The 27,559-nt window shown below is 37.0% G+C and overlaps 3 protein-coding genes across 3 annotated transcripts; 2 read left to right on the top strand and 1 right to left on the bottom strand.

Moving 5' to 3' along the window:
* Window positions 1-5,993: 5,993 nt before the first annotated feature.
* On the bottom strand, window positions 5,994-9,033 carry LOC132167981 (uncharacterized). Its single transcript, XM_059579075.2, has 2 exons — window positions 7,618-9,033; window positions 5,994-7,209 (listed from the first exon to the last, which is right to left on the bottom strand). Exons 1-2 carry the CDS (start codon window positions 9,031-9,033, stop codon window positions 6,343-6,345), a joined length of 2,283 nt encoding a protein of 760 aa, XP_059435058.2. The 3' UTR covers window positions 5,994-6,342.
* Window positions 9,034-17,941: 8,908 nt separating this feature from the next.
* Window positions 17,942-21,688, top strand: LOC132184268 (caffeic acid 3-O-methyltransferase). The gene is made up of 5 exons (XM_059597837.2): window positions 17,942-18,050; window positions 18,238-18,712; window positions 19,040-19,350; window positions 19,640-19,704; window positions 21,157-21,688. The coding sequence occupies exons 1-5, from the start codon at window positions 18,038-18,040 to the stop codon at window positions 21,463-21,465; spliced, it is 1,173 nt and encodes a 390-aa protein (XP_059453820.2). The 5' UTR covers window positions 17,942-18,037; the 3' UTR covers window positions 21,466-21,688.
* Window positions 21,689-22,722: 1,034 nt separating this feature from the next.
* On the top strand, window positions 22,723-27,230 carry FBP7 (F-box protein 7). Its single transcript, XM_059579157.2, has 11 exons — window positions 22,723-22,824; window positions 23,420-23,506; window positions 23,741-23,853; window positions 24,064-24,180; window positions 24,272-24,368; window positions 24,616-24,689; window positions 25,304-25,357; window positions 25,450-25,551; window positions 25,744-25,802; window positions 26,333-26,546; window positions 26,894-27,230. The coding sequence occupies exons 1-11, from the start codon at window positions 22,815-22,817 to the stop codon at window positions 26,951-26,953; spliced, it is 987 nt and encodes a 328-aa protein (XP_059435140.1). The 5' UTR covers window positions 22,723-22,814; the 3' UTR covers window positions 26,954-27,230.
* Window positions 27,231-27,559: the final 329 nt, after the last annotated feature.

Below are 27,559 nucleotides of genomic sequence, written 5' to 3'. Positions count from 1 at the left end.
ATAGATGATGACCTATCACCCAAATGGCCGGATTCAGGACAAATTAAGAGCATGGTGAAATCCCGCATTTAATTCTCGTAATTAATAAATAATGAAATGAAATGAGAGTTTATAATTGATGAAATAATTAATAGTGTATGGTGTTAAGATATTATCTACTACCAATGATTCCAAGTCAGCAGCTGGTATAACTGATAAGAGATTTTCAGTTCAAATATCAGATGATGATTATCACTTGGATAAGTCATCCTCTGATATTCAAACTTCTCGGTTGATAAGATAGATATCTGTATTATTTAAATGTATTATTTGAATTTTGTAATTTAGTTACATGTTATCTTTATCTTCATTTGTAAATTTACGAACTCTTCTATAAATGAAAGAATGGTCAGCAACATCAAGTAAGCTGCCATTTCCAAATATTCTGTGTTTTCCAAATATTCTCTGTTTCCGCACATGGTATCAAAGCTGGCATTCAATGTACCAAAACATTTCCTGATTATCATGTCTATTATTCTACTAAACATCCATTATATGCCCTGCATATCACAACCATTCCTACTGAACCTTCTTCATTTACCCAAGCAATGAAGTTTGCTGAATGGCGACACGCAATGCAGGAAGAATATGATGCATTACAGTCCAATGCCACGTGGGTATTAGGTCCAAGACCTTCTCATAAGAACATCATTCGCAATAAATGAGTTTATAAGGTGAAGCAAAAATCTGATGGCTCAATTGAGCGATTCAAGGCACGTTTAGTTGCTAAGGGCTTTCAACAACAAGATGGGATTGATTATACTGAGACTTTTAGTCCTGTTATCAAATCTGCTACTATAAGAGTGGTTCTTGCGCTTGCAGTAAAGTTCAATTGGCCCCTTCGCCAACTCGATGTCTCAAATGCCTTTTTACATGGTACTCTTGAGGAGGAAGTTTTCATGAAGCAACCTCAGGGGTTTGTTAGTACCCAATTTCTCCAACATGTTTGTAAACTACACAAGTCTCTTTATGGATTGAAGCAAGCCCCACGAGCATGGTTTCATCGTCTCTCACAAGCTCTAATTAATCTTGGGTTCATTGGCTCTTTGGTTGATTATTCATTATTTACTTATCATTCTACTGATGTGCATATCTTCATTTTAGTTTATGTGGATGACCTCATTATCACGGGTACTCACCATTGCTTTATTAATCAGTTGATTACATCCTTGAAGAAGGATTTTTCTATGAAAGATTTGGGTTCTCTTAATTATTTTTTGGGCATCAAAGTGGACCGTGACTCTACTGGTATTCATTTAACTCAAAGCAAATACATTGTTGATGTGTTACACCGATCTAAGATGGCTGGAGCTAAATCGTCTTCCACACCTATTGCATCGGGCCCTAAATTGGCTGCTTCATCTGGTGATCCTTTGGATGATCCTACTGAGTATCGCAGCATAGTTGGGGCCCTACAGTACTGCACTTTAACACGCCCAGAGATCTCATTTGTTGTCAATCAACTTTGCCAATATATGCACTCACCAACGACTGCCCATTGGTCTTTTGCAATGCGTGTCCTTCGTTATTTAAAGGGATCTCTTCATCATGGTTTATTTTTTGGTAAAGGGTCCTTACAACTAAATGCATTTTGTGATTCCGATTGGGCTGGAAGCTTAGATGATAGACGATCCACCACAGGGTATGCTGTTTTTCTAGGCTCCTCCTTAGTGTCTTGGAGTGCTAAGAAACAACCTGTTGTTTCTCGATCAAGTACAGAATCTGAATACCGAGCTATGGCCTTTGTCACAGCTGAATTATATTGGCTTCGAATGCTCCTTTGTGATTTACGTGTCCCTATTTCATCTCCACCAACTCTTTGGTGTGATAATCTTGGGGCAATTTCACTTGCTTCTAACCCAGTATATCATGCTAGAACCAAGCATATTGAAGTAGATTATCATTTCATTAGGGAGAAGGTTGTTAACAAAGATATTCAGATTCAGTTCATCTCCACAGCTGCTCAACTTGCTGATCTTTTTACCAAAGGACTTACTTCATCCCGATTTCTTCTTCTACGCCACAAGCTTCTTGTTCGTGAACTCCCCAAATGCTTGAAGGGGGATGTTAAGATATTATCTACTACCAATGATTCCAAGTCAGCAGCTGGTATAACTGATAAGAGATTTTCAGTTCAAATATCAGATGATGATTATCACTTGGATAAGTCATCCTCTGATATTCAAACTTCTCCGTTGATAAGATAGATATTTGTATTATTTAAATGTATTATTTGAATTTTGTAATTTAGTTACATGTTATCTTTATCTTCATTTGTAAATCTACGAACTCTTCTATAAATGAAAGAATTGTCAGCAACATCAAGTAAGCTGCCATTTCCAAATATTCTCTGTTTCCGCACATATGGTTGATAAGTCTGCTATGTACTAACTAATTAATTATATTGATAAGTAAGATTACTACCACGTCAAGTTTACAAGGAGTTTATATTTAGTGATAAATACTTGAATACAAACTGCTTCTTATAATATATATTGCATATCGTGACTTCATCTATATCATATATGACGAATTTTATTACACATTCATGCTGTAACGATATAATTACGACAATGAGAACCCACTATAACTTCCTCGTATATAAATAAGACAAACTAATACAAAAGAAATAAACATACACGTATGGAAATTAGACGTTAAGCAATGTTGACATCTATATATAGTAGATTAGACGCAACTGCTTTACCTTTTCCCAGCATAGAACCCTCTCTTAAGCATTCCTTAATACTTAACCTGAATTTTGCATATTTTGCAGATTTTAATTATGCGAGCTCACGTTTCCTTATAAGTATCTCAATATCTCTATCAAGTTGATCAAGAGCATTGTCTACTTGCTTTTCAACATAAAGGCCAAAATGAGCATGTGTAACTCTCTTCAAACGACCAAAAGCAAAATCAACTTTAAATCCCACAAATTGCAAGATTTTCAAGCATCTCCACCAGCCTTGAAGTATATCATGAGTGATATCCACAACTATGGTGTTTCTCGTGCAATCTATGCACTCACATAACGTGTAAAATAAAAGAGATTTCAACTTGGAACTTAATGTAGATTCGGCACCAATATCCTTGTGGTTAGAAAGCAAGTGTTTTAAGATGGGGGCCAATTTACGAGTAGTCATGTAATCTCCAACATTCACAAACTCTTCTTCTTTTGTAGGAGAAGAAAGACCCCAAACAAAAGGAAACTTGTCAATCGAGACCTTAGAATGATTAAGAAATTTCATGAAATGTGTATAAGCTTTGTTAGAAAACATTAAAATTTCCTCATGGTCATAAGCTTCTATCTTTTCAGCAGCAGTTGTTTTCTTTATTGTATCCCTTAATAGATTCGTTTCTTTCTTCTCATCTTCAGTCAAAGTTTGAAAAACATCATACCATATTAAAGTCTACTTGAGTTGTTTTTCTTTCTTTTGCACTGTCTCTTTTGCCGCGTCTTTGATAATCACCTTACCAAACTGATGCAAGTCAGTTTACTCATTTTGGTTAAATTCGCACCTGACAAGTTTTACTAAAAATGTTATATCTCGAGTTTCGGATATCGGATTTGAGCAAGTTTGGTGGTGTTGGAAAGCTAATTCAAATATCTACAAACTCAGTGTCACAAGCTTTGGCTAATTCCAATTTTTACTAGGTCAAAACGGGTTATAAAGGGAAGATTGAAAAACTGGACGGAAATAAAGGCAATAATCCAATAAGGAAAGACTTGATTGCTCTATTAGGGACTTTAATAAAGATTTTATTACAGCAAATCAAATAATCCAGCAATCAAATATATTTTATTTTATTATTTACATTATTTAAATTAGGATTTTATTTAATTGTAATTTTCCCTTTATTATTCTAGAAATTTCCATAATAGGCTTAGCTTTACTTTTGCTCCAAATTTGCTTATTGTTATAAATAAGCAAACCTAATATGTAACAGGCAGATTTTATGTACTTTGATTAATCTATGAAACACTCTATGAGTGATTTTCTATCCCTTTTACCTTGATTTCTTGATAGAATCTTAGTTTAAGAAAAGTTGTGATTCTATTGCTGTTTGCTATTGCGAATCCACAACGCCCACCCTACATCACTTGTCAACTATCTTTCCAACAAAAGCTAGTTTATCAACAAGGGACTTGACTTCTTGTAGATACTCAAAGCAAGTCTTAGTTCCTTGATGAATGGTTTGTAATTGGTACCGTAGTTGACTAATGCGTGTCCTACAAGGGCATGCAAAACGAGTAGCCAATGCAGTCCACACCTCATGGGAGGTATTCAAGCCATAGACTGTTAGAACCACTTTCTCATAGAGGCAAGTGATAAGCTAGCTGAGAACATACTGATCTTTTCTTTCCCATATAGCAAATTCAGCATCCTCTTCAGCAATTTTGGGAAGGAATTTTGTTGGGCAAGGTTCTGAGCCATCAACGATGCTCATAAAACCATGTGTACGAAGGATGGGACGAATTTGAAGACACTAGGCCAGGTAATTATGTTCACCCAATTTGCTAAGTACAAAGCTAGTAAGATTGGGTATGGAAATAGAGTTTGCGGAAGAAGCCATTAGGTTGAAGGTGTGAACCTAAAATGGCTCTGATACCGAGTAAAATATAATAAAGAGAAGGGATTTTGGCGAGGATAATATTATCAGCCTTCTCATTGAGCTTAAATAATGAAAGAGTTACAATTACAATCAAACACCAATCTTAACAAGATAAGAATGATAAGATAACTATCTAAGAAAATTAATTACAATCGAAGAATTAATACACTAGAGAATTCTGTTTGTATTTAATGATAGAAGAGAAGTTAAGAAGAAGTAGATGTCTCATGATGATGGATCGTTCCTGGTACTACGCTCGATCGCTCTGAAGTATGCACTCGAGCGCTCTCATTATCTTACGTGGTAGCAGACTCCTTAACAATATTATAGACCTCTAATACTCTGTTCTTGACTGATTACAGTACTTAATCCTGGCATCTCTCTCACAAAAATTCATCATAAAGCATTCTAGCTTCCAAACATATTACAAAAAAGTACTATTATCTTTGTCTCAAACTTAATTCACAAATCGAGTATAAATGGAGTTGGATGAGTAAAAAACAAAAAAAAGGAGTCTATTCTCATAAATTCATCTTTTATAACTTTCATAGACCTTCCGAGTTGAAGATTTCTTCTTGTTCTTGGATAAGGAATTTCTAGTGCACGTTTATTGGGTTTCTAGGGGATCTTGCAATCGGTATGAGCAAGTCATCAATAATAGAGACTGCAATTTTGGAAATCTCTGCTTTCTGTTCTGTTTTACCACATGCACACAAACTAAGACATCACTTATAGATTAAACAATATATGAAGCATACAAGGGACTTCAAATGAGAATGAAGCCCCTTTTAGATTGCCCGTGAGGCAAACAAATCCAGGAATAATCTGCCTAAAAGTTATTCATTAATCATCTACTTCCATTTACCCCTTGTTTTCTCGTTTCGAGAGTTAGGAGTAGGAAATCTCCAAGGTGCAAATATCTAGAAAGATAAACACAATCTTTATTTGTATCTTTTTGCATAATGTCTCTCTGATTAAATCAAACAAATAATATGTGGAACACCACAACCTTAAATGAATGCTATGCAGAAAAACACCCATTTCAATTGCACTGTAAAACAAAATTTGAAGTTAGCATTGGTGGTCAAGCAACCATATTCACCTCAGAATGAAATAAGGCAAAGAGGAACCTTTGAGTATAAGACACATGTACATGTACACTAGCACATACACAAACAGTAACACAAGTTTGATAAGATTCACACATTCTGCCTCCATTCATCATCTATTTAACCAAAGAATAGTCTACTCGTTGAATGAACTAAAGTCAACTGTAAAAATTGATTCTGGGAATTAAAGTAAAAAGAAATCAGACCTGGGCAGCTTCATTTGTTGTTTGTCCTCGTCTATAACGCAAGTTTGTCCTGCCTCAGCTGGCGCACGCTAGCAACCACACCACAAAAATTATGGCAATAACGTTCCTTTCTACAAAAATTCCATGGGATAATATGACTGATAGTTGACTGCCTTGCTCATGGAAATCGTAGGTAAAATAGGGTAATGAATGGAAAATGGCTTTCTTCTTCAAAAAGCTCTACTTACACATTCGTGTTAACTGTGAACATATTATATTAGCACAATAAGTACCCACAAACTTCCTGAATCCTGATACATAAACAAGACAAGCTAATACAAAAAGAAATAAACATACATGCCTGCCAATAGACGTTTAACGCTCTGTGTTGACACCTATAGTAGTCCAACACCTGCTTTCCCTCGCCTCATTACCGAAGCCTCTCTCAAGCATTCCTCGATTAAGCTGGATTTTACAGATGTTATGCGCTCGCGTTTTCCTTTCAGTGCCTCGATATCTTTATAAAGCTTCTTGATATCTCTATCGAGTTTATCTAGAGCATTGGTTTCTTGCTTTTCAACATAAAGACCAAAATGAGCATGTGCAACTCTCTTCAAATGATCAAAAGCAAATTGAATTCTAAATCCTGCGAATTGTGAGGTTTTCAAGCTTGTCCACCATTTGAGAAGATCATCTTTGGTGATATCCACAACTCTGTTATTTATCATGCTATATATGCTCTCACATAACATGTGGAAGAAGTAAAGTTTCACTCTTGGACTTAACTTGGACTCGGCACTAACATCCCCATGTTTGGAAAGCAACCCCTTTAGGATAGGTGCCAGCTTTCGAGTAACCATGTAATCCCCAATATTGACAACCTCTTCTTCAGGAGGTTGCTTATACATAAACATGAAATCCGAAATCTTAAAAACTTCCACTCCATCTCGAAATTCTGTAGGAATCTCTGTTCCAATATCAAGAAATTTCATGAACTCTGTGTAAGCCTTGTCAGAAACCCAAATAACTTCATCATGGTCATTAGATAATATCTCTTCTGTAGTAATTGTTTCCCTCCCTCTAGCCCTTAGAGCACTACTCAATTCCTCATTCTCCTCTTCACTCAAAGATTTCAAAATATCATACAAGGTTAAAGCCGGCTTGATCAGTTGTTCTTCTTTCTCACGAATCAACTTTCCAAACTGCCCAGAAAGATTCCTCAGCTCCACATCTCCATGCTCTCCCTTTAGTAATGACACCACCTGAGAACCAACCAAATATGAGTCACAAACATGAACCAGCTGTAAAAATGTTTGTTAGAGGAAAATTATTAAACCAACCTAAGGCACCAACCAAACCCAGAGGATTTTACTTAAATGGCACTAACCTGTATTTAAATAAAATGAAAAACCATCATATAAATGAATCATTCATACAATTTTTATTTTTATTTTTTTTTCATATACCTAGTCCAACCTTTCCTTGTGATAACTGATAAGTACTCCATCCATTACCTTTTGTCTTAATTATCAAAAAGACTAAAGCAATATGGATTAAGCATCAACTCATAGCGATTGCATTTCTAAAACAAAAAGATCCTATACTAGCTAGCTAGGTAGGTTATTGTTATAACTTTCAAATCTTCAAAAATTAGATTTATATGAGCTTACCTCAGAGATGACGCAAGAAATTTCAGCAACAAAAGGACATTCCTTGCAATAATAAATGGGTAATAATGTGTCTCTAATTTCTTCCTCACAAGCATCACAATAGAATTCGTCCGACTTGCAATCCTCTTCATCTTCGACGGGAGAACTTGTAAAGACAATGGGATCTATGTGGCATTTATGGTTAATACTATACGGTAATGGACCACACATTAGATGAAGATTGAAGTCACAATACAGACAACTAAAAGCATATGATTCACAAGATAAATTGCAAGCTCTGCACTTATCACCTATATAGGGTATATTCTCTATCTTGTCCCTGAATTGTAGAAGGTGATCGTGGCCTTCGAATTTTATGGCAGGCATTATCACACTGCATTCTATGTGCAAGAAAAATCTGCAATTGTTACACTGACAAACGTAGGCAGAGTTGTTGAAGCGGATATCCTTGCGACAGGCATTGCATCGCCCACCATACTGCAGTAGTTCTAGGGTGAGAGGGTGGTGTGGATGAAAGGGATGGCAGATGATCTCTTGCGGCAACTCAAGGCATGATTTGTGAAAGTAAACGTACTTACAGTAACGTCTGCCACAAGCATAGGTAGGATCCGTACAGCCTTTCCCACAAACATAGCAATGGACCTTGTGATCAGCCTTGATCTTAGAGAGTGACAGTGGATGCCCATGGAGGAAATGGAGAATCTCTTCTTGATCACTTTTAGATTGGGTAGTGGGCAATAGAGTACAATCAATATCCATCACAAAATGGCACCGACTACAGCCATAGTAAAAGGCTCCCCTGGGAAAGAATTGGCCACAAGCTCTGCAAGGAGAAGATTTATCTGTGTCAGTAGTGTACAAAATGAGAGGGCAGGGATGATAGAAGTGTTGGGTCTCTTGCGGCAACTTCCGCTCAAAACACGACCGATGGAGAAAGAAACGACATGGGAAGCAACCAAAGGTCGGGTCGGAGCAGTATGTTCCACATACGCGGCAGTTAATGCGGTAGGCAGGGATCTTCTCCAAGAGCAGCAATGGATGCTGGTGGTGGCTAAAATGTGTACCATTTGGCTCCTCCCTTTCTTCTATCGCTGGCCTTATAAAAGCACAATTAAGATCAAGATTGACGTCGCACTTGTCGCAGCGGAAGGTGAAGCCCGAGCAATCCTGGGCACAAGCATTACACTTAAACTCGCCGTATTGTGGGTGTAGGGAAAGAGCGTGTGGGTGAAGGGGGTTGTGCAACACCTGCGGTAGCTTTGCACATGATTCGTGCAGGCCGAACCCACATAATTCCCTGCAACTGAAGGTCGGACCAACGCAATATATATTGCATGCTTTGCATAAAACCTCATCTTCTCTCTTCTTTTCACTCAGCGATAACAGATGCTCGTGACTGAAATGCTCAATCTCCATCTCTGCAAATCACTAATAAGAGTTTTTTTTTATCTCACGAAAAAAATATATATAATATGCCTTGGTGTAGAGATCTCTGGTGACTTAAAAGAAGTGCATCTTCAACATTTTTCATACAATATAATGACAGGCTGAAGAATGAGAGAAGTAAAAATAAATTTATATTATAAAGCAAAAAGAAAAAAGAAAGAGCAAAAGCTATGGATAATATAATAAGTGCAGGGTTCCTCCCGCCATGGTCTGCTTTTGCTGCTTTTGTCCTTTTTCTTTTCTGCTTTTTAAGCCTACTCGCTGCCTCAATTATAGATGAGAGAGGGGGAGAAACAGACCAAGTGAGGGCATTCTTTATTCTTCTTAAATTTATTCTCTATTTTACGAAAAATACAATTTTTCTTTATTTTTTTGCTCTTTAAATTAAGAATTTACTTTCGCTCTTCCAATTAAATATATTTTTTTTTAAATTTCTATTTTAACATTATTTTTTTAAGTACCATTCCAGCAATGACCTCCTATTCGGCAATTTATCAAATTGCCATGTAGAATTAATCGAGCAGCTTGCAAAGACAAAAATACTTTTAAAGGCGGTTTTGTTGCTTTTTTTTTTTTTTTTTTTTAGGGTTTGATTTTTATTACAGGAGGTTTTTGTGGTTTTGATAATAAACCAAATTAGTCCTTCTGTCAGTTGACTTAACGGAAGTCCACGTAGACCAATCAAATGTTGACACGTGACACCTACTTAAAATTTTTTTTTAATTAAAAAATACTTTTTTTTTTTAGTAAAAAAAAAATTAGGGGTGGCGGAAACCACCCCCAAATGGCCAAGAAATAAAAATAAATAAATAAAAAAAATTAAGTAGGTGCCACGTGTCAACATTTAATTAGTCTACGTGGACTTTCGTTAAATCAACAAACGGTCAACTGACAAAATGACTAATTTAGTCTATTATCAAAATCACAAAGACCTCCTGTAATAAAAATCAAACCCTAAAAAAATAATAATAATAAAGCAACTAAACCCATGGGTATGGAGTATTTAACCCTACTTTAAATTTCCTTCAACAATATCAAGAATTCAAAAGACTATGAAGCCAATACAAGGACTTTTAATTGAGACTTTTTATCAAACAAGTACCGTGCATTGTGAAACTGAAACATCTAGGCAGACATCGAGTGAGTTCTCTCATCCTAAATACAAGGACCATGAAGCCAATCAAAAACAACTCAGGAAGGCAAATCATGGAAAACAGGGGTTGTAAAAATGTGTTCTTTGGGCTTCCAAATGTGATGGGTTCGCATACCCTCTCTTTTCTTGCTCTTTGCAAGGTTTTCAAAATTGTTGACCAGTTGAGAAGCAAATCATGGGTGATATCTACAAGCTTGATATTTTTCATGCTGCACATAACATGTTAAAGAGAAACACTTTTACACTTGGTCTTAACATGACACAAAAGAAATAAACATTCATACATGGAAATAGACATTTATCAATTAACACCGCTGACATCTATAGTAGCCTAGATGTAACTGCTTTACCATTCTTCAGTACTGAAGCCTCTCTCAAGCATTCCTGAATATTTAAGCTGGATTTTGTAGATTTTTCAAATATTACGCGCTTGCGTTTGCATTTCATTGCCTCAACTTCCAAAGAAAGCTTTTCAATATCTCTATCAAGTTGATCAAGAGCATTGTCCACTTGCTTTTCAACATAAAGACCAAAATGAGCATTTGTTACTCTCTTCAAACGATCATAGGCAAATTCAATTTTAAATCCTGCAAATTGCAATATTTTCAAGCATCTCCACCAACCGAGAAGTATATCATCAGTGATATCCACAACCTTGGTGTTTCTCATGCGATCTATACACTCACAAAACATGCAAAAGTAAAACGATTTCCACTTGGGACTTAATGAGCATTGGACACCAATATCCCCGTGGTTAGAAAGCAAGCGATATAAGATCGGGGCCAATTTCCGAGTAGTCATGTAATCTCCAACATTGACCACCTCTTCTTTTGTACGAGAACAAAAATCCCAATCATAGGGAAACTTGTAATGTGAAACTTCAGAATGATTAAGAAATTCCATGAATTGTGTATAAGCCTTGTCAGAATACATTATAATTTCATCATGATCATATGGTACTATCTCTTTATCAGTAATTGTGTCCTCTAATATTCTACCCTCTAAAAGAACCACATCCTCATTCTCGACTTCACTCGAAGTTTCAAAAGCACTGCACCAAATTAAAGTCGGCTTGAGTTGTTTTTCTTTATTTTGCATCATCTCTTTTACCGCATCTTTGGTAATCACCTTACCAAACTGCCCTAGAGGATTCGTCAACTCTACATCTCCATATTCTCCATTTAATGATGATATTACCTACAAATCAGCTTGAGACTTTGAGTTAAGAGCATGAACCAATTGTAAAATAAGAATCTTGATATATGAAATTGTGGGAAAAGTCTACTTTCAATTGGGACAATTTTACCCCAAACTACTAAAAAATTGTAAATGTCTCCCTAGGTTAGAAGGAAAAGACAAAAATATCATAAATTTTTTTTATAAGACAAACATATCCCTATAAATTCAAAAAAAATAAAAAAAAAATAAAAAAGAATAAAAATGTATTTGGTAGTGTAGGTTTTGGCCAAGTGTACATATAGAGCGGTTCTACATGGTGATGGAACTGCATGTGTTTGCTATCAAATGCTTGGCAGAGAGAGGGGAGCGGTTTGAGTAGACTTTTGTGGCATGATTTGTGGCGGTGGCTCACCTCCGCCACGTCCAGTTAAGAGGATGGTGCGTTCATGATCAAGACCAGTTGTTTTTGGTTTATGAGTACATGCCCAACGGAGCCTTGACGGTCCGCACAGGAAACTTCTGGTATGCTTAGGAAAAACTAAAATTAAAAATCAGAAATTTGAGAGTGGCTTTAAAAAATATATATAGTTTTAGTTATTTTTTTAGAATTTTTATTTTTATTTTAAGGATATTTTCTTCTTTGGGGAACATTATTGACAATTTTTTAGTAATTTAATTAAGAGATATTGTCCCAATAAAAAGATTGAAGAAACATTGTCAATTTAATGGTGGTAATTTAAAGATATATGTAGACTTTTTCCTGAAATTATTGAACCAAGCCCTCATGACCTCAAATGACACAAATCTGTATTTTTATTAAAATAAATAAAAATTAAAATTAAAGGGCTGCTCATATATATATTTGAATCATACAATTCTTTCATATAATCTTTTAGTCATTGTTGAAATTGACTAAGAGATTAGTTTTTGAAAGAAAATTATCCAAAAGATCAAATGCACATTTAATAACCTTTGTTCATGTTTTCCCCCATGACACAAACCTTTTCCTCTTGCTTTAAGGAGTCCATGCTAGCCCTTGCACATTAATTTGTTCCTACTCTAATAATGAACCTGGCCTTATTTGTGTTTATTTAATTTCACTCCACCGTACAACTCTTATACCTTGTTAGGAAAGTTGGCACATTTGGACTCTTAATATAACATGTTGGAATAATCTTCAACAATATGTAAGATTTTATATATGTATGAACTTAGGTACGTACCTCTGAGATGACGCAAGAAATTTCAGCAACAAAATGACATTCGGCGCAATAATAGATGGGTAAGAATGGGTCTCTTTCTTCCTCACAAGCATCACAATAGAATTCATCGTGTGTCTCATCTTCATGTACGGCAAGAGAATGCGTGATGATAAGGGGATGTATGTGGGATTTGTGTTTAATGGTATATGGCAATGGACCACACGCATGATGGAGATTGAAATCACAATCCAGATCTAGACATCTGAAAGCGTATGATTCACAAGTGGAATTGCAAGCGCTGCACTTGATCAACTCATCACCTATATTGTCGCTGAATTGCAGAAGGTGATCGTGGCCTTCGTCTGATGTAACGGCAGTCATTATGACACTACATTCTATGTGCAAGCAAAAGCTGCAATTGTTATACTGACAAACGTAGAAGAAGCCATGGGTTTCCTCGCGACAGGCATTGCATCGTCGACGTACTTTAACCGGGAGCAGCGTGAGAGGGTGGTATGGATGAAAGGGATGGAAAATGATCTCTTGTGGCAAGTTAAAACACGACGGATGGAGAAAGAAGCGACATGGGAAGCATCCATAGATGATTGTGTCGGAGCAGTATGTTCCACATGCGAAGCAGTTAAAGCGATTGGCAGGAATCTTGTCGAAGCGTACCAATGGCTGATGCTTGTGGCTAAATGGTGTACGAACTGGGTCATCCCTTTCTGCTCTCGCTGGCCTTATAAAAGCGCACTTAATATCAAGGTTGAAGTCGCACTTGTCGCAGCAGAAGGTGAAGCCCCAGTTAAAGTACCGGGCACAAGCAAAACAGTTAAAGTGGCATCGTGGGTGTAGGATAAGAGGGTGTGGGTGAAGGGGGGTGTGCAACTCCTGCGGTAGCTTTGCACATGATTCGTGGAGGTCGAAGTAACAATAAGATTCCCTGCAACTGTAGGTCGGACCAACGCAATATGTCCAGCATGCGTCGCATAGAGCTTTATCATCTCTCTTCTTTTCACTCAGCGATAACAGATGCTGGTGACTGAAATGCTCAATCTCCATCTCTTCCTTTCTCAAGGTTTTTAACCCAAATCACTAGGGGATTTTTTTTTTTTTTTTTTTAATTGCACGAAAAATAAATAGAGAGTGACCAAAGAAGTGCCTCTTCAACATTTTTCTTACAATTATATTGACAGACGGAAGAATGAAAGAATTAAAAATAAATTTATATTATAAGTCAAAAAAGAAAAAGAAAGAGCAAAAGGGGGAGAATGAGTACAGGTTCCCACCATTGTCACCTTTTGCCTTTGGCTACTTTTATCCTTTTACTTTTCCGATAAGAGCAGTTGATTTCATAATTGGTACAACTTTCGGTGATACTCGTCCTCCTCTAATTATTTTTTCCAGTCCTCCGCGTTTCAAAGTCACAGTTAAATTTGTGGAGTTTATGTAGGAGACTATGTGATCACACACATTCAATAATAATTTTAAAAAGTAAAAGAATGAAAGAAGAACTAGAACCTCTATGCCTTTGCAATCCATACTATAGAAGATACTAATGAATACCGAGCAAAGGTGATTTTATGTAAGGAATAGATGGGGACAGATAAAGGGAGAGAATAGGAAATTTGGTACACGACAAGATGACCCTAGGAGAAGGAAATAATAATTATATAATTTAAAACCCTTACATTTCGTTTTTATATGATCAGGTGGATATTCTTCAATTATAAATCAATATTTGCTATTAGTAAATGAGTACTCATTGGATTCAGCATGGTTTCTGTTTTCTAGCAAGACGTGCATGTGTAAATGTTTGTTTTTTCTTTTGTTAAAACCAAATCCTGTCTCTGCCTCTGTATGATTTATCTTTGTTGAATATGCTCGTCATATATATACTCCTCCTATGGCACGTAACACGTTGAAAACAAAGACAAACACGACGAAATATTAGACTATGGCCTCGTTTGCCAACAGCCCGGAGCCGGCACTGTAGCTAGAACGGTACTGTTCCAGCTACAGTGCCATCTGAACCTGTCAGCAAAAATTGTCCTTTTTGATATTAAATTTTTTTTTAAAAGCAAAATAAACAAATAAATAAAAAAGAAAAAAGGAGGAGAAAGATGGGGTGGTTCCAGCCACCCCCTGGCCGATCTGGGGGTGGTTCAACCACCCCCATGGCCAATGGGGTGGTCCGGCCACCCCCTTGGCCAAAAAAAAAAAAAAAAAGGGATCGGGTGCATTTGGCAGTGGCTGGACCACCCCCAAGGGGCTGGGGTAGTTTCGGCCACCCCATACCGGCCGTATGGGGTGGCCGAAACCACCCCCATGGCCAAGGGGGTGGTCCGGCCACCCCCAACAGGCCCAAAAAAAAAAAAACAAAGGGGGATCGAGTGCATTTGGGGATGGCTGGACCACCCCCAAGGGGCTAGGGGTGGTTTCAGCCATCCCATACCGGCCGTATGGGGTGGCCGAAACTACCCCCAGTCCCTTGGGGGTGGTCTGGCCACCCCCAAATGCACCTGATCCCTTTTTTTTTTTTTTTTTTTGGCCAAGGGGGTGGCCACCCCCTTGGCCATGGGGGTGGTTCGACCACCCCCAGATCGGCCAAGGCGTGGCTCCAGCCACCCCCTTGGCCAAAAATGGGGTGGTCCGGCCACCCCATTTTGGCCAAGGGGTGGCTGGAACCACCCCATCTTTCTCCTCCTTTTTTCTTCTACTTTTTTTTTTTTTTTTTTAATATTTTGCTTTAAAAAAAAAAAAAAAAAAATTAATATCAAAAAAGTACAATTTTTGCTGACAGGATCAGATGGCACTATAATTAGAACAGTACCGTTCCAGCTACAGTGCCGACCCCGGGCTGTTGGCACACAGGGCCTATGTGCCTAGATCCAAGGCCGTGCACTATCATAAGTGAATAAAGTAACAGGTCCATGAAATTCTCACTACAACGGGTCGGGCACGTTGGAAACAATGACCAAGTTGATGAAAATGATGATAAATTAACCCATGAAATTGCACGATGGGATGATGTTGATTTGACTTGGGAGATCTGGCACTTTATATATATATATATATATATATAGAGGCTGATCTTTGGATTTATTATTTTGGCTGAATCGGGGATGATGTATTTTATGGTTTAGATTTGGTTTTTTTAGATTATATATATATATATATATATATATATATATATATAAAGAAGAGGATTTTCTTTAATTTAGCCTATAAAATTGATGTGTCACTTGAACATGTGATAAATACATATTTTTTTATAACATTAATAAAGTTAGAGGAAATTCTATTAAAAAACTGTGTTTCTCAATTGTCATTAAAAAAATATGTAATTTTCTTATGTTAAAAATTCATGATAATTTTATATATTGAGTGCATTTTCTTAATAATTTACACATTTGGCTACGTACAGCTTTACAAGGAATTTTTCACGAATCTCAGGGTTGCACGGATTACATCATTATAGGTGTTTGCTGTAGTTTATTTTATTTTTTTTAAATGTAAAATCAGTTAATGTAGTTAGGGCTAGCAATTTTGACACGAACCGACAACTCGACACGAACACGACACGAAATTAGCAGGTTTGAGTTTTCATTAAACGAGTTTGGGTCATAAACGGGTTGACTCGTTTATTATTATTATTTTTTGTTTTAACCTAAAGGAAAAATTGAAAAAGTGAAAAACGCATCAGACGGTCCAGACTCGTGTTGCAAACTTGTAGTCTCCTCCACTCTACTCTCCAGATCGGCAGATCCAGACAGACCATACCTCTCGACCTCTCACCGGCCACCGCTCACGCCATGCCTAGTCCTAGTCCTCAATCCTCACGCTCATCGCTCACGAACCAGACCTCTCGGCCTCTCACCGCTCCATTTTTCCTTTATTTCTCACTTTCTCCACTGCCGCTCTTTCTCTCTCTCTCTCTCTCTCTCTCGCTGCCGACGTAACAGATCAAGCATCAAAGGAAGCCATGTCAAAGGAAGCCATGGCAACGGTGGCTGAGAAGGCACCCATTACTGCATAAAGGAAGGTCCGAGCTGATTTGGAGCCTAAGCTCCCCAAGCCCTGTTCTACTCTTCTTTTTCCTTTTTCCCTTTTCTTCTTAATCCCTCTCTTTTCATATTGATTCTGAAGTGTATTTCTTCTTCTTCAGTATTATAAAACTATTATTATTTTATTTATAAAAAAAAAATAAAAAATAAAAAAAAATCACTTTTTTAGTTAAAGGGGTTGTGTCGACCCGGCACGACCCATTATTTTAAATGGGTCTCACGGGTCGTGTCGGGTGACCCGTGAGAATTCTCGTGTCGTGTCGTGTCGAGGGATCCGACCTGTTTATTAAACAAGTCATGTTTGGGTATTGCTTAAACGGGTCGCGGGTACCCGCAGGTCATAAACGAGTCGACCTGCGGACCCGTTTTGCAAGCTCTAAATGTAGTTTGTCAAAATTACAAATTATTATGAAAATGAATTCAAAGATCCCTAAAGTATGCCAAAGCCATGCCCACCAGTGGTGTCAAGAAGCCCCATCGCTACCGGCTTGATATTGTTGCTCTTTGGTGAGTTAGTTTTCTCTTTCTTTGCTCTTAAATTTGCCTCATTTAGAGCATGCTTTTTATATTTAGTTTTTCTCTAAAAATATAATAAAACTCATGAAAACACCTATTTAACAAGCTCAATTTTTTACTTTATATTTAACTCTTCTCATAGATGCTCCCTACGTTTCAAGAGCCAAAAGTTAAAGTTATATAATTTTTTAAGGTTATTTTGTATCCTCTCCCTTGATTGATTTAAAATTAATAAAATAATAATATTTAACTAAAGTAGATAAAAGTATAGAGAGTTTGATTTTTGACTAATTTTAAAAGTGTCGCTCTAAATTTGATAAAGTAATTTTTTCTCCACAAATCTAACTTTTTTTATTAGATTTTTCTCAAAAATTCTTCTGTAGATACTTTGGCATTCTCCAGAAGAGGAAGAAGTTGACTTTCTCAAGATGTTCTACTTTTTTTCAGAACAGGTGCATAATCAATGTCAATCCTCCTCGAAAGAAAAGAAGCCTTAGATACAGAGGAAGAAATGTCTAGATGTGAGGAAGAAGCCTAAAGAAGAGGCAGAGGAAGAAGAAGGGTAAAGCTGGAATTTTTTTTGACGTGAGGAAGAAGTGGGTTTTGGGAAAGAATGTCTTTTGGTATCCTAAAAAGGGTTTTGGTTGGGAAGTGGGTTTTAACCACGTGGCTTATTTTGGACCTTCAAATAAAATGGAAGGCGAAGATCATTTAATTCCAGATTCCCCAGATCCATCCCACATGGTGTTCATGAATCATGGCATGGTTCTCTGAGAGGTGAATTAGCAAAAGTTGGGATCCTGCCTTTAGACCTCGATCAGACCATTCAAACCACTGAAAAAGTTCCATCTCCCTGAATGCAAGTTCCGGGTAAGTAATGAATCCTCTCCCACTGAACTCTGTTTTTTCTTCAGTATCAGAGCGATAAAAGAACCCGGCTAGAATTGTTTGCCGGACTCTTTCATCGCCGGAAAGCTTGTGGGTTTTCTCCCTAACCCTACATGCACGTGTACAAACCGTCTAATTTCTAAACGAGATTTCCCTCTCTGATTCACAGATCACACTCACTTCCTCGCGCAAAGTCAAAAAATGAGTAGCTCTGAACAAACCAACCCGAACCCGAACCCGATAACCCAACAGCAAGAACTAGACCAAGAAGAAGAAGAGGTGGGCAAATTGGCCGTCCGGTTGGCAAACGGGGTGGTCCTTCCTATGGTTCTGAAGTCAGCGCTTGAGCTCAACCTCATCGAGATAATCTCAGACGCGGGCACCGGCACTTTCCTCTCATCTTCCGAGATTGCGGGCCGGCTGCCCACCAAGAACCCGGACGCGCCGGTTCTTCTGGACCGGATGCTAAGCCTCTTGGCTAGCTATTCCATACTCAAGTGCTCGCTCGTGACCAGAGAGGACGGGGAGGTTGAGAGACTCTATGGCGTCGGACCCATTTGCAAGTTCCTGGTTAAGAACCCACACGGGGGCTCTGTCGCTCCTCTGTTCCTGTTGCACCACGATAAGGTCTTCATGGAGAGCTGGTAATCTCTGAAACTAAAATTGGTGTTTTTTTTTTTTTTTTTTTTTTTTTCTTGAATAAGTTTTTTAGTTGAAAATGTTACATTTCACTTGTTTTTGAAGTGATTTGAGCCACGAGGTATATATGGCCGATACATGTGAGAAGGGCCCCTATATATCCCTTCCCTTTGTTTGTATATGGTCAGAATATATTTTATATATATATAGTTGATACATTACTTTGACAAGTACTTAATTGAATAACTCCAAATTTATAAGAATTTGAATTGTCTAATGTGATAGATTTATTACATGGTGTAGTAGGCTTATTCAAGGGTGATTGTACTCAGGTACCACTTGAATGACGTTATACTAGAAGGCGGGATTCCTTTCAACAGGGCCTATGGGATGACAGCGTTTGAATACCCAGGAACAGATCAAAGGTTCAATCGGGTATTCAACCAGGCAATGTCAAACCATACCACCTTGATCATGAAGAAATTACTCGATGTGTACAAAGGGTTCGAAGGCCTTAAAGTGTTGGTTGATGTGGGTGGTGGGATTGGAGTTACCCTTAGCATTATCACTTCCAAGTATCCTCAAATTAAGGGCATCAATTTTGATCTGCCTCATGTTTTAGCTGATGCGCCTTCTTATCCAGGTTCTGGATCAGTTCTTTCTTTGGCTTAAGAGTTCATTATACCTTTAAGATGTAAAAATATTGATATCTGTCCCAGGATTCAAATGTCTGTTGTCAAAGAACTCATGCTTATGAGGCAAATATGCCATTACTGTCAAATGCGTGTTCCATGACTGAATATGTCGCCAAACAACCCTGATACCCTCCTTATTTTTCACTTTGGTTTGATCAAATTGTTGCTGCTCACAACTGGCATAGTTTTTAGATAAGATGAACTGTATAACTTATTCAAAAGCATGTCATGGTGTAGGTGTGGAGCACATTGGGGGAGATATGTTTGATAGCGTTGCAGAAGGAGATGCCATTTTCATGAAGGTAACTGGCTGTGATTCTGCTAGCTCTTTTGCTTGGCTTACTTTCACTAAGCTAATAGCCTGCCGCGGGGCCTCCTTCTGGGGCCTGCAATGCCGAAAGCAAGAGAAACCCCATTCCTCTTTTCCTTTTTACGTTTCCATGTCCCCTGTGTGATGACATGGGGCAAAAACAGGAGATCCTATTAACTTGTTCCAACCTAGGAGAATAAGCCCATGAGCTTAGTGTTGTTCAAACCAAATAACCTCTCACTACATTGTCAGATTTAAAATAACTCTTAAAGATTATCATTACTTTGAGATTAAGGATAAATAACATGGTAGTTTTGTTTGCGAATCATAAAAAATATTTACTGTACCAAACCACTCAACCGATACCATGCCCAGGGTTGGCCCAACCACTAGGCGAGTTAGGCCGACGCCTAGGGCCCCAAGTTTCTAAGGTCAAAAAAAAAATTTTTTAGGCCCAAAATATTTTTTAATAAGGCCAAAAGAAATTTGAATAAAGGCCCTCAACATGCTTTCTTGAGACCCTCAACATGCTTTAAGAAAAATATTATTATTTGTTTATAATATCAAGGCCCCAACATGCTTTCTTTAGGCCTTCAACATGCTTTAAAAAAAAACAATATTATTTTTTTTATAATATGGAGGCCTTCTGCACAACGGCCACGAGGCCCTCAACAGTCAACATGTTTTTAAAAAAATAATATTATTTGTTTATAATATCGAGACCCTCTATAAAATAAGAACGAAAAAAAATATATATGAGAATCCCACAGACTTGTCTGTTTTGATTATTTTGCTGAAATCCAGTCCCTCACAAAAAGGTTAAAATGTTCAACTTTTCATATTTCAAAAAAGTTAAAATGGTTATTTTGCAATTTACGAAAATGCTGAATAACAAAAGTAAGTCTACTTAATTTAAGTATAAAGAACAAGGAGTAAGGGCAAAATGGTAATTTCAAACAAAAAATCACTAAGTGCGGAATCGGTGCTTATTAGGTAAAGATCTCCTGTCATATGAAAATAAATATTATTTAATTAATATTTAAATATTAAAAAAATAATGCCCAATTTTAAAGTTTTGCCGAAGGCCCCAAATACATTGGGCTGGCCCGGACCATGCCATAATCATAGCCTTGATTGAGGCCATTATTGACCTTGAGTCTCAGAGAGAGACCTTTCACCATAGACCATCTTGATGTTGTATTCAGTAATTTTGGCACCAATGCAGGCATGGTAGCCTGGTAAGTGGGTTACAATGCTCCAACTACATAGCAGCTTTGTTCTGGTCTGCATGGTGAGGGGCTCTTCTTTATTTAGAGCATATATGCTTTAAAGCAACTCACAGCCTCCAATTGATATAACTTGAAACTCTAGATCAGTCTTGTTTTTCTACATCTGATGTTGTTAGTAGTTTTATCCTTAGTTGTTGAGACGTTGAAACCTGCAGTGGATACTCCATGATTGGAGTGATGAGCATTGCTTGAAACTTCTCAAAAACTGCTGGAATGCTCTTCCCAACTCAGGAAAGGTGATCATTGTGGAATCAATTCGTCCTGTGGCTCCTGAGAATAGTGTTTCGGCAAATATCGTCTTTGAGCAAGATTTGTTCATGTTGGCTCAAAATCCGGGAGGAAAAGAGAGGACCCAAAAAGAGTTTGAGGCATTAGCTTTAAAATCTGGATTTTCTGGCTGTGAGGTCATATGCTGTGCTTACAACAGCTGGGTTATGGAGTTCCACAAGGGAGCCGATCCTTAAGTTGCTAGAATAACTTTTTCTTTTGTTTTGCTATTGCTACCTGTAGCTCATGGTAATTTCATTCTGTCAAAATTTCAGGGTTGAGTACCCTACTCTATTATGTTGTTGTAATAATAGAACACAAATTTCCAACTGTGTAGGAAACTCCTACAAACTTTCTATTTGTAAAGCTACAAATTCATTAAAGCTATATGTTCCAGTTGTATTTGATATTGGTTTGTCACTTTTTGCTGGTTGCTGTTGTTTTTTCAGTGGGAACACAATTAAAGTGGCTCCAGTGGGTGAAGTGTTCTGTGTGAAAATGCAATGTAGAGAGTGTACGGCCCCCGATTGCTATACGGTTGTTTTTAAATAAAATTGCGGGGAGTGACCCATTTAAAAGTACGTTCGAAAAAAAAATTGCTATTTTAAAACATAGACAATTTTACTTTTTTGTGTAGGAGGATAGTGTGTGTTTTACGTCGATGCAATTTTTGGTCTGAAGTGTTGCTAGTCAACAGTATTTCTTTGTGGTTAAGCTTCGAGTTGGATTTCTGTACGATAATGAAATTCCTGCAAAATAAGAATATGGTCAAAGGGTCTTCGGTTGGAGCCGAAGACTCTTTGATGCTTAAGTTAGCATTTTATGTGTGAATAAAAATATATAATGATAATATGCCTCTAATATCATATAATTTGTATATAAAGTGAGATATATAAAAGAGAGCGAGAGAGATTATGGAGAAATAATAGTTTCTTTGAGAAAGGGAGACGTGGAAGAGAGTCATGGAGAAAGAGAGACATTTTTGTTTTTATGAGCCAATGGTGACATGTGTCACCATATGAATAAACAATAACAAATAGTAAATAAATATAAATAGGTGGACATATTTTATCCTTAACATTTTAAAAATTATATAATTTTAAAGATTGATGTTCAATCTCAATAAAGTTTTCCATATAATCTGTTGTGAAAGACTATTTTATTTTTTATTATTAAAATTAAATAGATTATATTAAATAATGAATCAAAATGAAAACCCCTCTTTTCGTATTTAGCAGACAAACAAGGGCTTAACCGGTTAACCCGCGAAAGGCTAATACCTTGGTTTGCTGGTGCCAAAAAAAAAAGCACAGAACCCACAGCACATCTTAGCCGTCAAAATTCAAACCTGTGCTGACGATTGTGAACCTCCAAAGCCTCAGGGTGGGTCCACTTGTTGACAAGTCAGCATTTTTGGCAGTCGGTGTTTGGTAAAAACGAGGTCGTATAATAGCCAAAGTTTATCGTACCATATTCCTCTCTGGTTCTTCCTCTGCTCTCCAGTTTTCCCGACAATCTCAGAGGAAAAACCAATTTCTCCATTCTCATGGCTTCAGGTATTATAATTACTCCCCAAATTTTCTAATTTTCGGTTCAATTAGATTGATTAATCGTCGAATTCCCGTACGGTTTTAGCCGCTAAACCGTTTCAATTCATTGGAATTAAGCGTGAAGTTATAATCTTTTGTAGAATATTCGTGAAACCCATATGCTAGCTTGTTGGATTTTTTTTCGGATTTTGATATTTTTCGTTTTGGGTATCCATCAAGTATCCACATGTACTATAATTTTCATCTGGTTGTTTCGAAGATTGGATATATTTGTATGAATTCAAACTAAATCTCAATTTAGCAAGCATGCTATTGTGATGCTGTGGAAATGCAATAATCAATAAATTTGGAATCTTTGCGTTTCATTTCCTTTCAATCTTTTAGAGAATTAATCAAGTGTCTATATTTCCCTCTACAACTCACCGCACCTGAGTCAAGAAGTTGCAATAGGCACATTTTGATTTGGTTTATTGTTTTCTCAACTCCCACATGGTGGACAAATAAAATTCAAGTTATATTGTTTTGCTTCGATTGAGCTTGAAAGTGAAAAGGCATGTGCTTCTCGGTTACATCAATCTCAATTAGTTATAACTCCTTGCAGATTTTGCCTTATCAGTTCCTGCTGAACTTGAGTCGGCTTTGCGGTTGAAGGCGGTTCAGTACTTTGTAACGAAAAGGCCTTGGCTTGGTAATCATTTTATTTTATTTTATTATATCTCTATTAACATATATTGTCTCCTCCATGTTGAGGGTTCCTATTGTATACTTCTTGTGTACTAGGATTGGGGCCCTATGCACTTTTAATGAGATTAAATTACTTTAAAAAAAAAAACTATTAACATATACTTTCTGTGTGATCTAAATTTGTACTTTGGAATTAGATTTTTATGAGTTCTTATTCTTTTCAGGTTTTATGTTTCAGATCTCTATGGGATTAATGTGAAGCCTGTTGCACCATTTGGAAGTGTCAGCAGAAAACCATTTGTTGATCCAGCACTAATTCATCGTTGTTTGCCCGATGAACTGCTCTTTGAGGTATTGCATGTTCGGCCAAGAAGCTACTGGCTATGACCTATTTTATGAAGAAGACTTACTAGCTACTGGAACTATTTTTATTTATTCTCTACCCATTATCTTCTGTTTTGTTTAGCTGAGGAATGGTATGCAAAAGAATAGAACCAAAACCCTTTTGTTACGAATATAAAAGTACTATAGAGGAGAACCGTAATGGATATTTATACCCAGGTCTTTGCAAGAATGACTCCATATGATTTAGGAAGGGCAGGTTGTGTATGTCGTAAATGGAGGTACACAATTCGTAACCCTGTGTTTTGGCGCAGTGCATGTCTGAAGGCTTGGCAGGTAAACTTGGTATCTATTGGGAAACATGAACCATTTCTCATTTATTGCATGTAATGTTGAAGCTTAAAAAACTGCGACTTCTTTTATGAAGCTCTCTGGAGTGGTGGAAAATTATAAAGTTTTGCAGTCCAGATATGAGGGGTCATGGAGGAAAATGTGGCTTTTAAGACCAAGGGTCCGTACAGATGGTGAGATATGCTTACACAAATCTTCTTGTTTAAATTTTGAGCATTTTACATGTCTGTATCTCATATACTTCAATGCTGTTGATCTCTTAGTCTGGCCATAAAGAGAAGATATGCACTTCAGGACCTTGAATGTGTTCAATGTTTATAAACAAAACCTGAATGCCATTCTTTTAATATTGTTCCATTTATCTTAACTTTTGGCTTGCTGAAGAACATTATGAAGTTAACACAAGTTTTCACATCTCAGGCCTTTATGTGAGTAGGAATACCTATATTCGTGCCGGAGTTGCAGAGTGGAAAGTTACCAATCCAGTCCATTTGGTATATTTTTATTATTTGTCGTACGTATGTGATTATTCTTTACAATTTATACTGTTCATTAAAAGGTTTGTTCCTGTAGAAGATGCATATTTGTTTCATGGACGAGGGATCTACACTATCAAGAAAGCCAAAATCCCAATTTAGTGTGCTCAGCCCTACTGCTTCACTTTCTTACAAATCAGAAAAATAAATCCCACTACCCATTGATACTAAGATTTTAGTTGTGAAAAGATAACTGGATTTGAGAAAAATAAGATATGGTAGGATCATGCTTGTAGTTTTTGGCACATTCTCTAGTGTGAAATTGTGCCTACACTGGGCATAGAAAAATTAAAGCATTATAAACTAAGAGAAACAGAAGTCAGATTTTGGGTGCCCCTTGAATTTTATGAAATAGGGGTACCATACCATAAATTATAATTTTATGTAATTTGAGAAGCTAATAGCATCATATCTATTGTATGAAAACAACATAACATTATAGAAGATTTCTATTTTTGTCTATTCGAGAAGGAAGAGTTGAATTGTAATATAAAAGTTGCCTCAACCTAGTTGTTATGCAACCAATTCATTTTCTCTTCTGTTAATATTTCTTTATATTTCTGGGTTTGTAGGTATGCTATTTCCGTTACATGAGATTTTTTCCTTCTGGAAGATTTCTGTACAAGGTTATTGTCCTTCTAACGAACTTGGTGCTTCTAAAAAGTGGAAGTGTTTCTCTAGCTGATTACTTCCATTTACTCTGTTAATTTGCAATCAGAATTCTTCGCAAAAAGTCAAAGATGTGGCAAAATACATGAACTTTCGTGCATCTAAAGCAGAGGGTGTTTTTAGAGGCCATTACACATTGTCAGATGACCAGGTCAGGTTCTACTTTTTACCAATTCCTGAACATCTGAATTAATATTTGCAGGTTTGGATATCCTCTTGTTTATATTACGTCTGATTGATTACACAAATCGAATTGATCCCTGCTTTACAGTTCCATCTTATTCTGCTTTTCTATTGCTCAATATGCCTATTGAAGGTATGTATGGTTACTCTTTGATTGCAGATAGAAGCTGCTGTGTTGTATCCTGGTATGCGCCCAACTGTGTTGAGAATCCGTCTAAGGTATTCATCACCTATTATTCTTTTATTTATCATTTTTTACTTCCAAAAGAAGAAGATTTAAAATTGTTTCTTTATTTTTCCGTAGGTGGCTTCCTGTTATTGTTATTGTTGCTATTTTTTTTTTTCCTTCAAGTAGTTAAGTGACGGAAGAACTCAAACATACATGATGTTGAAAACTGTCACATAGGGGTTGAAACAGTGCTTTAGAGAAATTAACAATGGGCCAACTCTTATGGTCTTTTGCCTCAAAGCTTGGTAATCAGCCACCTCATTCTTGATCTTCTTCTTTTTTCTAAATGAGTTTAAAGCTCTTTATCATAACGTATGGGCAGCAAAGAAGGTAAATTACACCATAATTGTGAATTCACTTTGGAGAGATTGATCTGACAAACGCCTGTTTGGGCAACCACTCATTGTTGTTGAACCTATTGGCAGGCTGTGAAATGAACTCTTAAATGTAACCTTTAGTTGCAAGTTTTTTCTTTTCACCAAATTGCAAGGATTTGTGGGCTTATCTGCTTTTTTCACAGGTTAAGAGGAACAACAGCAGGGGCTAACAATCGGATGGATCTACTCTCACTTGTTACTAGTGGTGTGAACGATAATGAGGTCCAAAATCCTGATGAGGAGGACATCCTTGGAGTGGTCGAAGGGTGGCAGGATGATGAATCACACAACCCAGATGTGCCTGCAGTCTCACACAAGAGGGGCATGGGGCCTTTTGTCTTCATTCCTTTTGAAGAGGTATACACACAAATTTCTACTGTTTTTCCCCCTGAATTTAGGAGAGCATTAAAAGGTCTTCAAACTCCTCCACCAATGGTTGCATGCACCGCTTGTCATAGTGTTTGATTTTAATTATGAGTGGAATGAGAATAATCAAGATGTTTGCCCAGAAATAATTTTCCACATTGAAGATTCCATAATTTATTTCATGGTAGACAAAGTTTCTTCTTCTAACCTCCCAGCCTGTGGCATGAAAACTAGAGAGCATGAAAAAGGATTTTTATTTTTTATTTTATTTTTTTTATGATAGTAGCATGTTGTGCTTTATTTTAAATGTTTGGCATTTGTTGTCTTTCTTGGTACAGGTGGAAACGTCGGTTCTGAATCTGCCTGTGGAGAAGATGGATTATTTTGTACCTGGTTGATACCTCAAAAGACCAAGGATCTCCATTCTGTAAATAAAAATTTGAATTCCTTGGCATTATAGGTTACCTGGATTGCTGTATTTTATGTATAAAATAACCGAGAAGTCATAAAATAGCTTGATGTTGTAATTCATGTCCTTGATTATGGTGCTGGTTTCAGTGTGTTCTCTCCTGTATTTGCTTCTGCCGCTTACTGTTGTGTGATGGCATCCTATGTATCAAATAACAGTCTTGTGTTGATGGTGAATCATGAACTACTGTTATCCTTTTTTGACAATTTTATGGATTCAAATTTTTAATGCCGATCAGTTCCAAATGGTAACTGGACAAGATAGGAAAGAAGATTGGAGGAAAAAGAAATCAATGAATGGTGATAAGTAGAAAGTGTCAGCCTTGTATTACAACTTTTTAACGTAAGATGTAGGGCTAAAAGTGGGATTTCTTCGGCTCTAATGCTAACAACTTTTTCATTTCTTTTCAGGGTTAGATATACTATACGGGCCTGTGTCGGCTCACTCCAAAAGGAGCGTAGACTCGTTAAATGTTTAACATTAGAAGATGCCACAAGTTGCAAAAATAAATAATTAATGTAGGAGACTCAATAGC

Source organism: Corylus avellana, chromosome 2 (assembly GCF_965113065.1).
Source record: "Corylus avellana chromosome 2, dhCorAvel1.hap1.2, whole genome shotgun sequence".
NCBI lineage: Eukaryota > Viridiplantae > Streptophyta > Magnoliopsida > Fagales > Betulaceae > Corylus > Corylus avellana.
This window is presented reverse-complemented; position numbering and strand designations above follow the sequence as displayed.

Coding starts and splice junctions, on each gene's coding strand:
- LOC132167981 (XM_059579075.2), bottom strand. CDS start 9,033: ATGGAGATTGAGCATTTCAGTCACGAGCATCTGTTATCGCTGAGTGAA. Junction 7,210..7,617: donor TTTCTTGCGTCATCTCTGAG/GTAAGCTCATAT, acceptor GTTGGTTCTCAG/GTGGTGTCATTACTAAAGGG.
- LOC132184268 (XM_059597837.2), top strand. Junction 18,713..19,039: donor AAGGTCTTCATGGAGAGCTG/GTAATCTCTGAA, acceptor GATTGTACTCAG/GTACCACTTGAATGACGTTA. Junction 19,351..19,639: donor TGATGCGCCTTCTTATCCAG/GTTCTGGATCAG, acceptor GTCATGGTGTAG/GTGTGGAGCACATTGGGGGA.
- FBP7 (XM_059579157.2), top strand. Junction 24,181..24,271: donor CATGTCTGAAGGCTTGGCAG/GTAAACTTGGTA, acceptor TCTTTTATGAAG/CTCTCTGGAGTGGTGGAAAA. Junction 25,358..25,449: donor CTGGAAGATTTCTGTACAAG/GTTATTGTCCTT, acceptor ATTTGCAATCAG/AATTCTTCGCAAAAAGTCAA.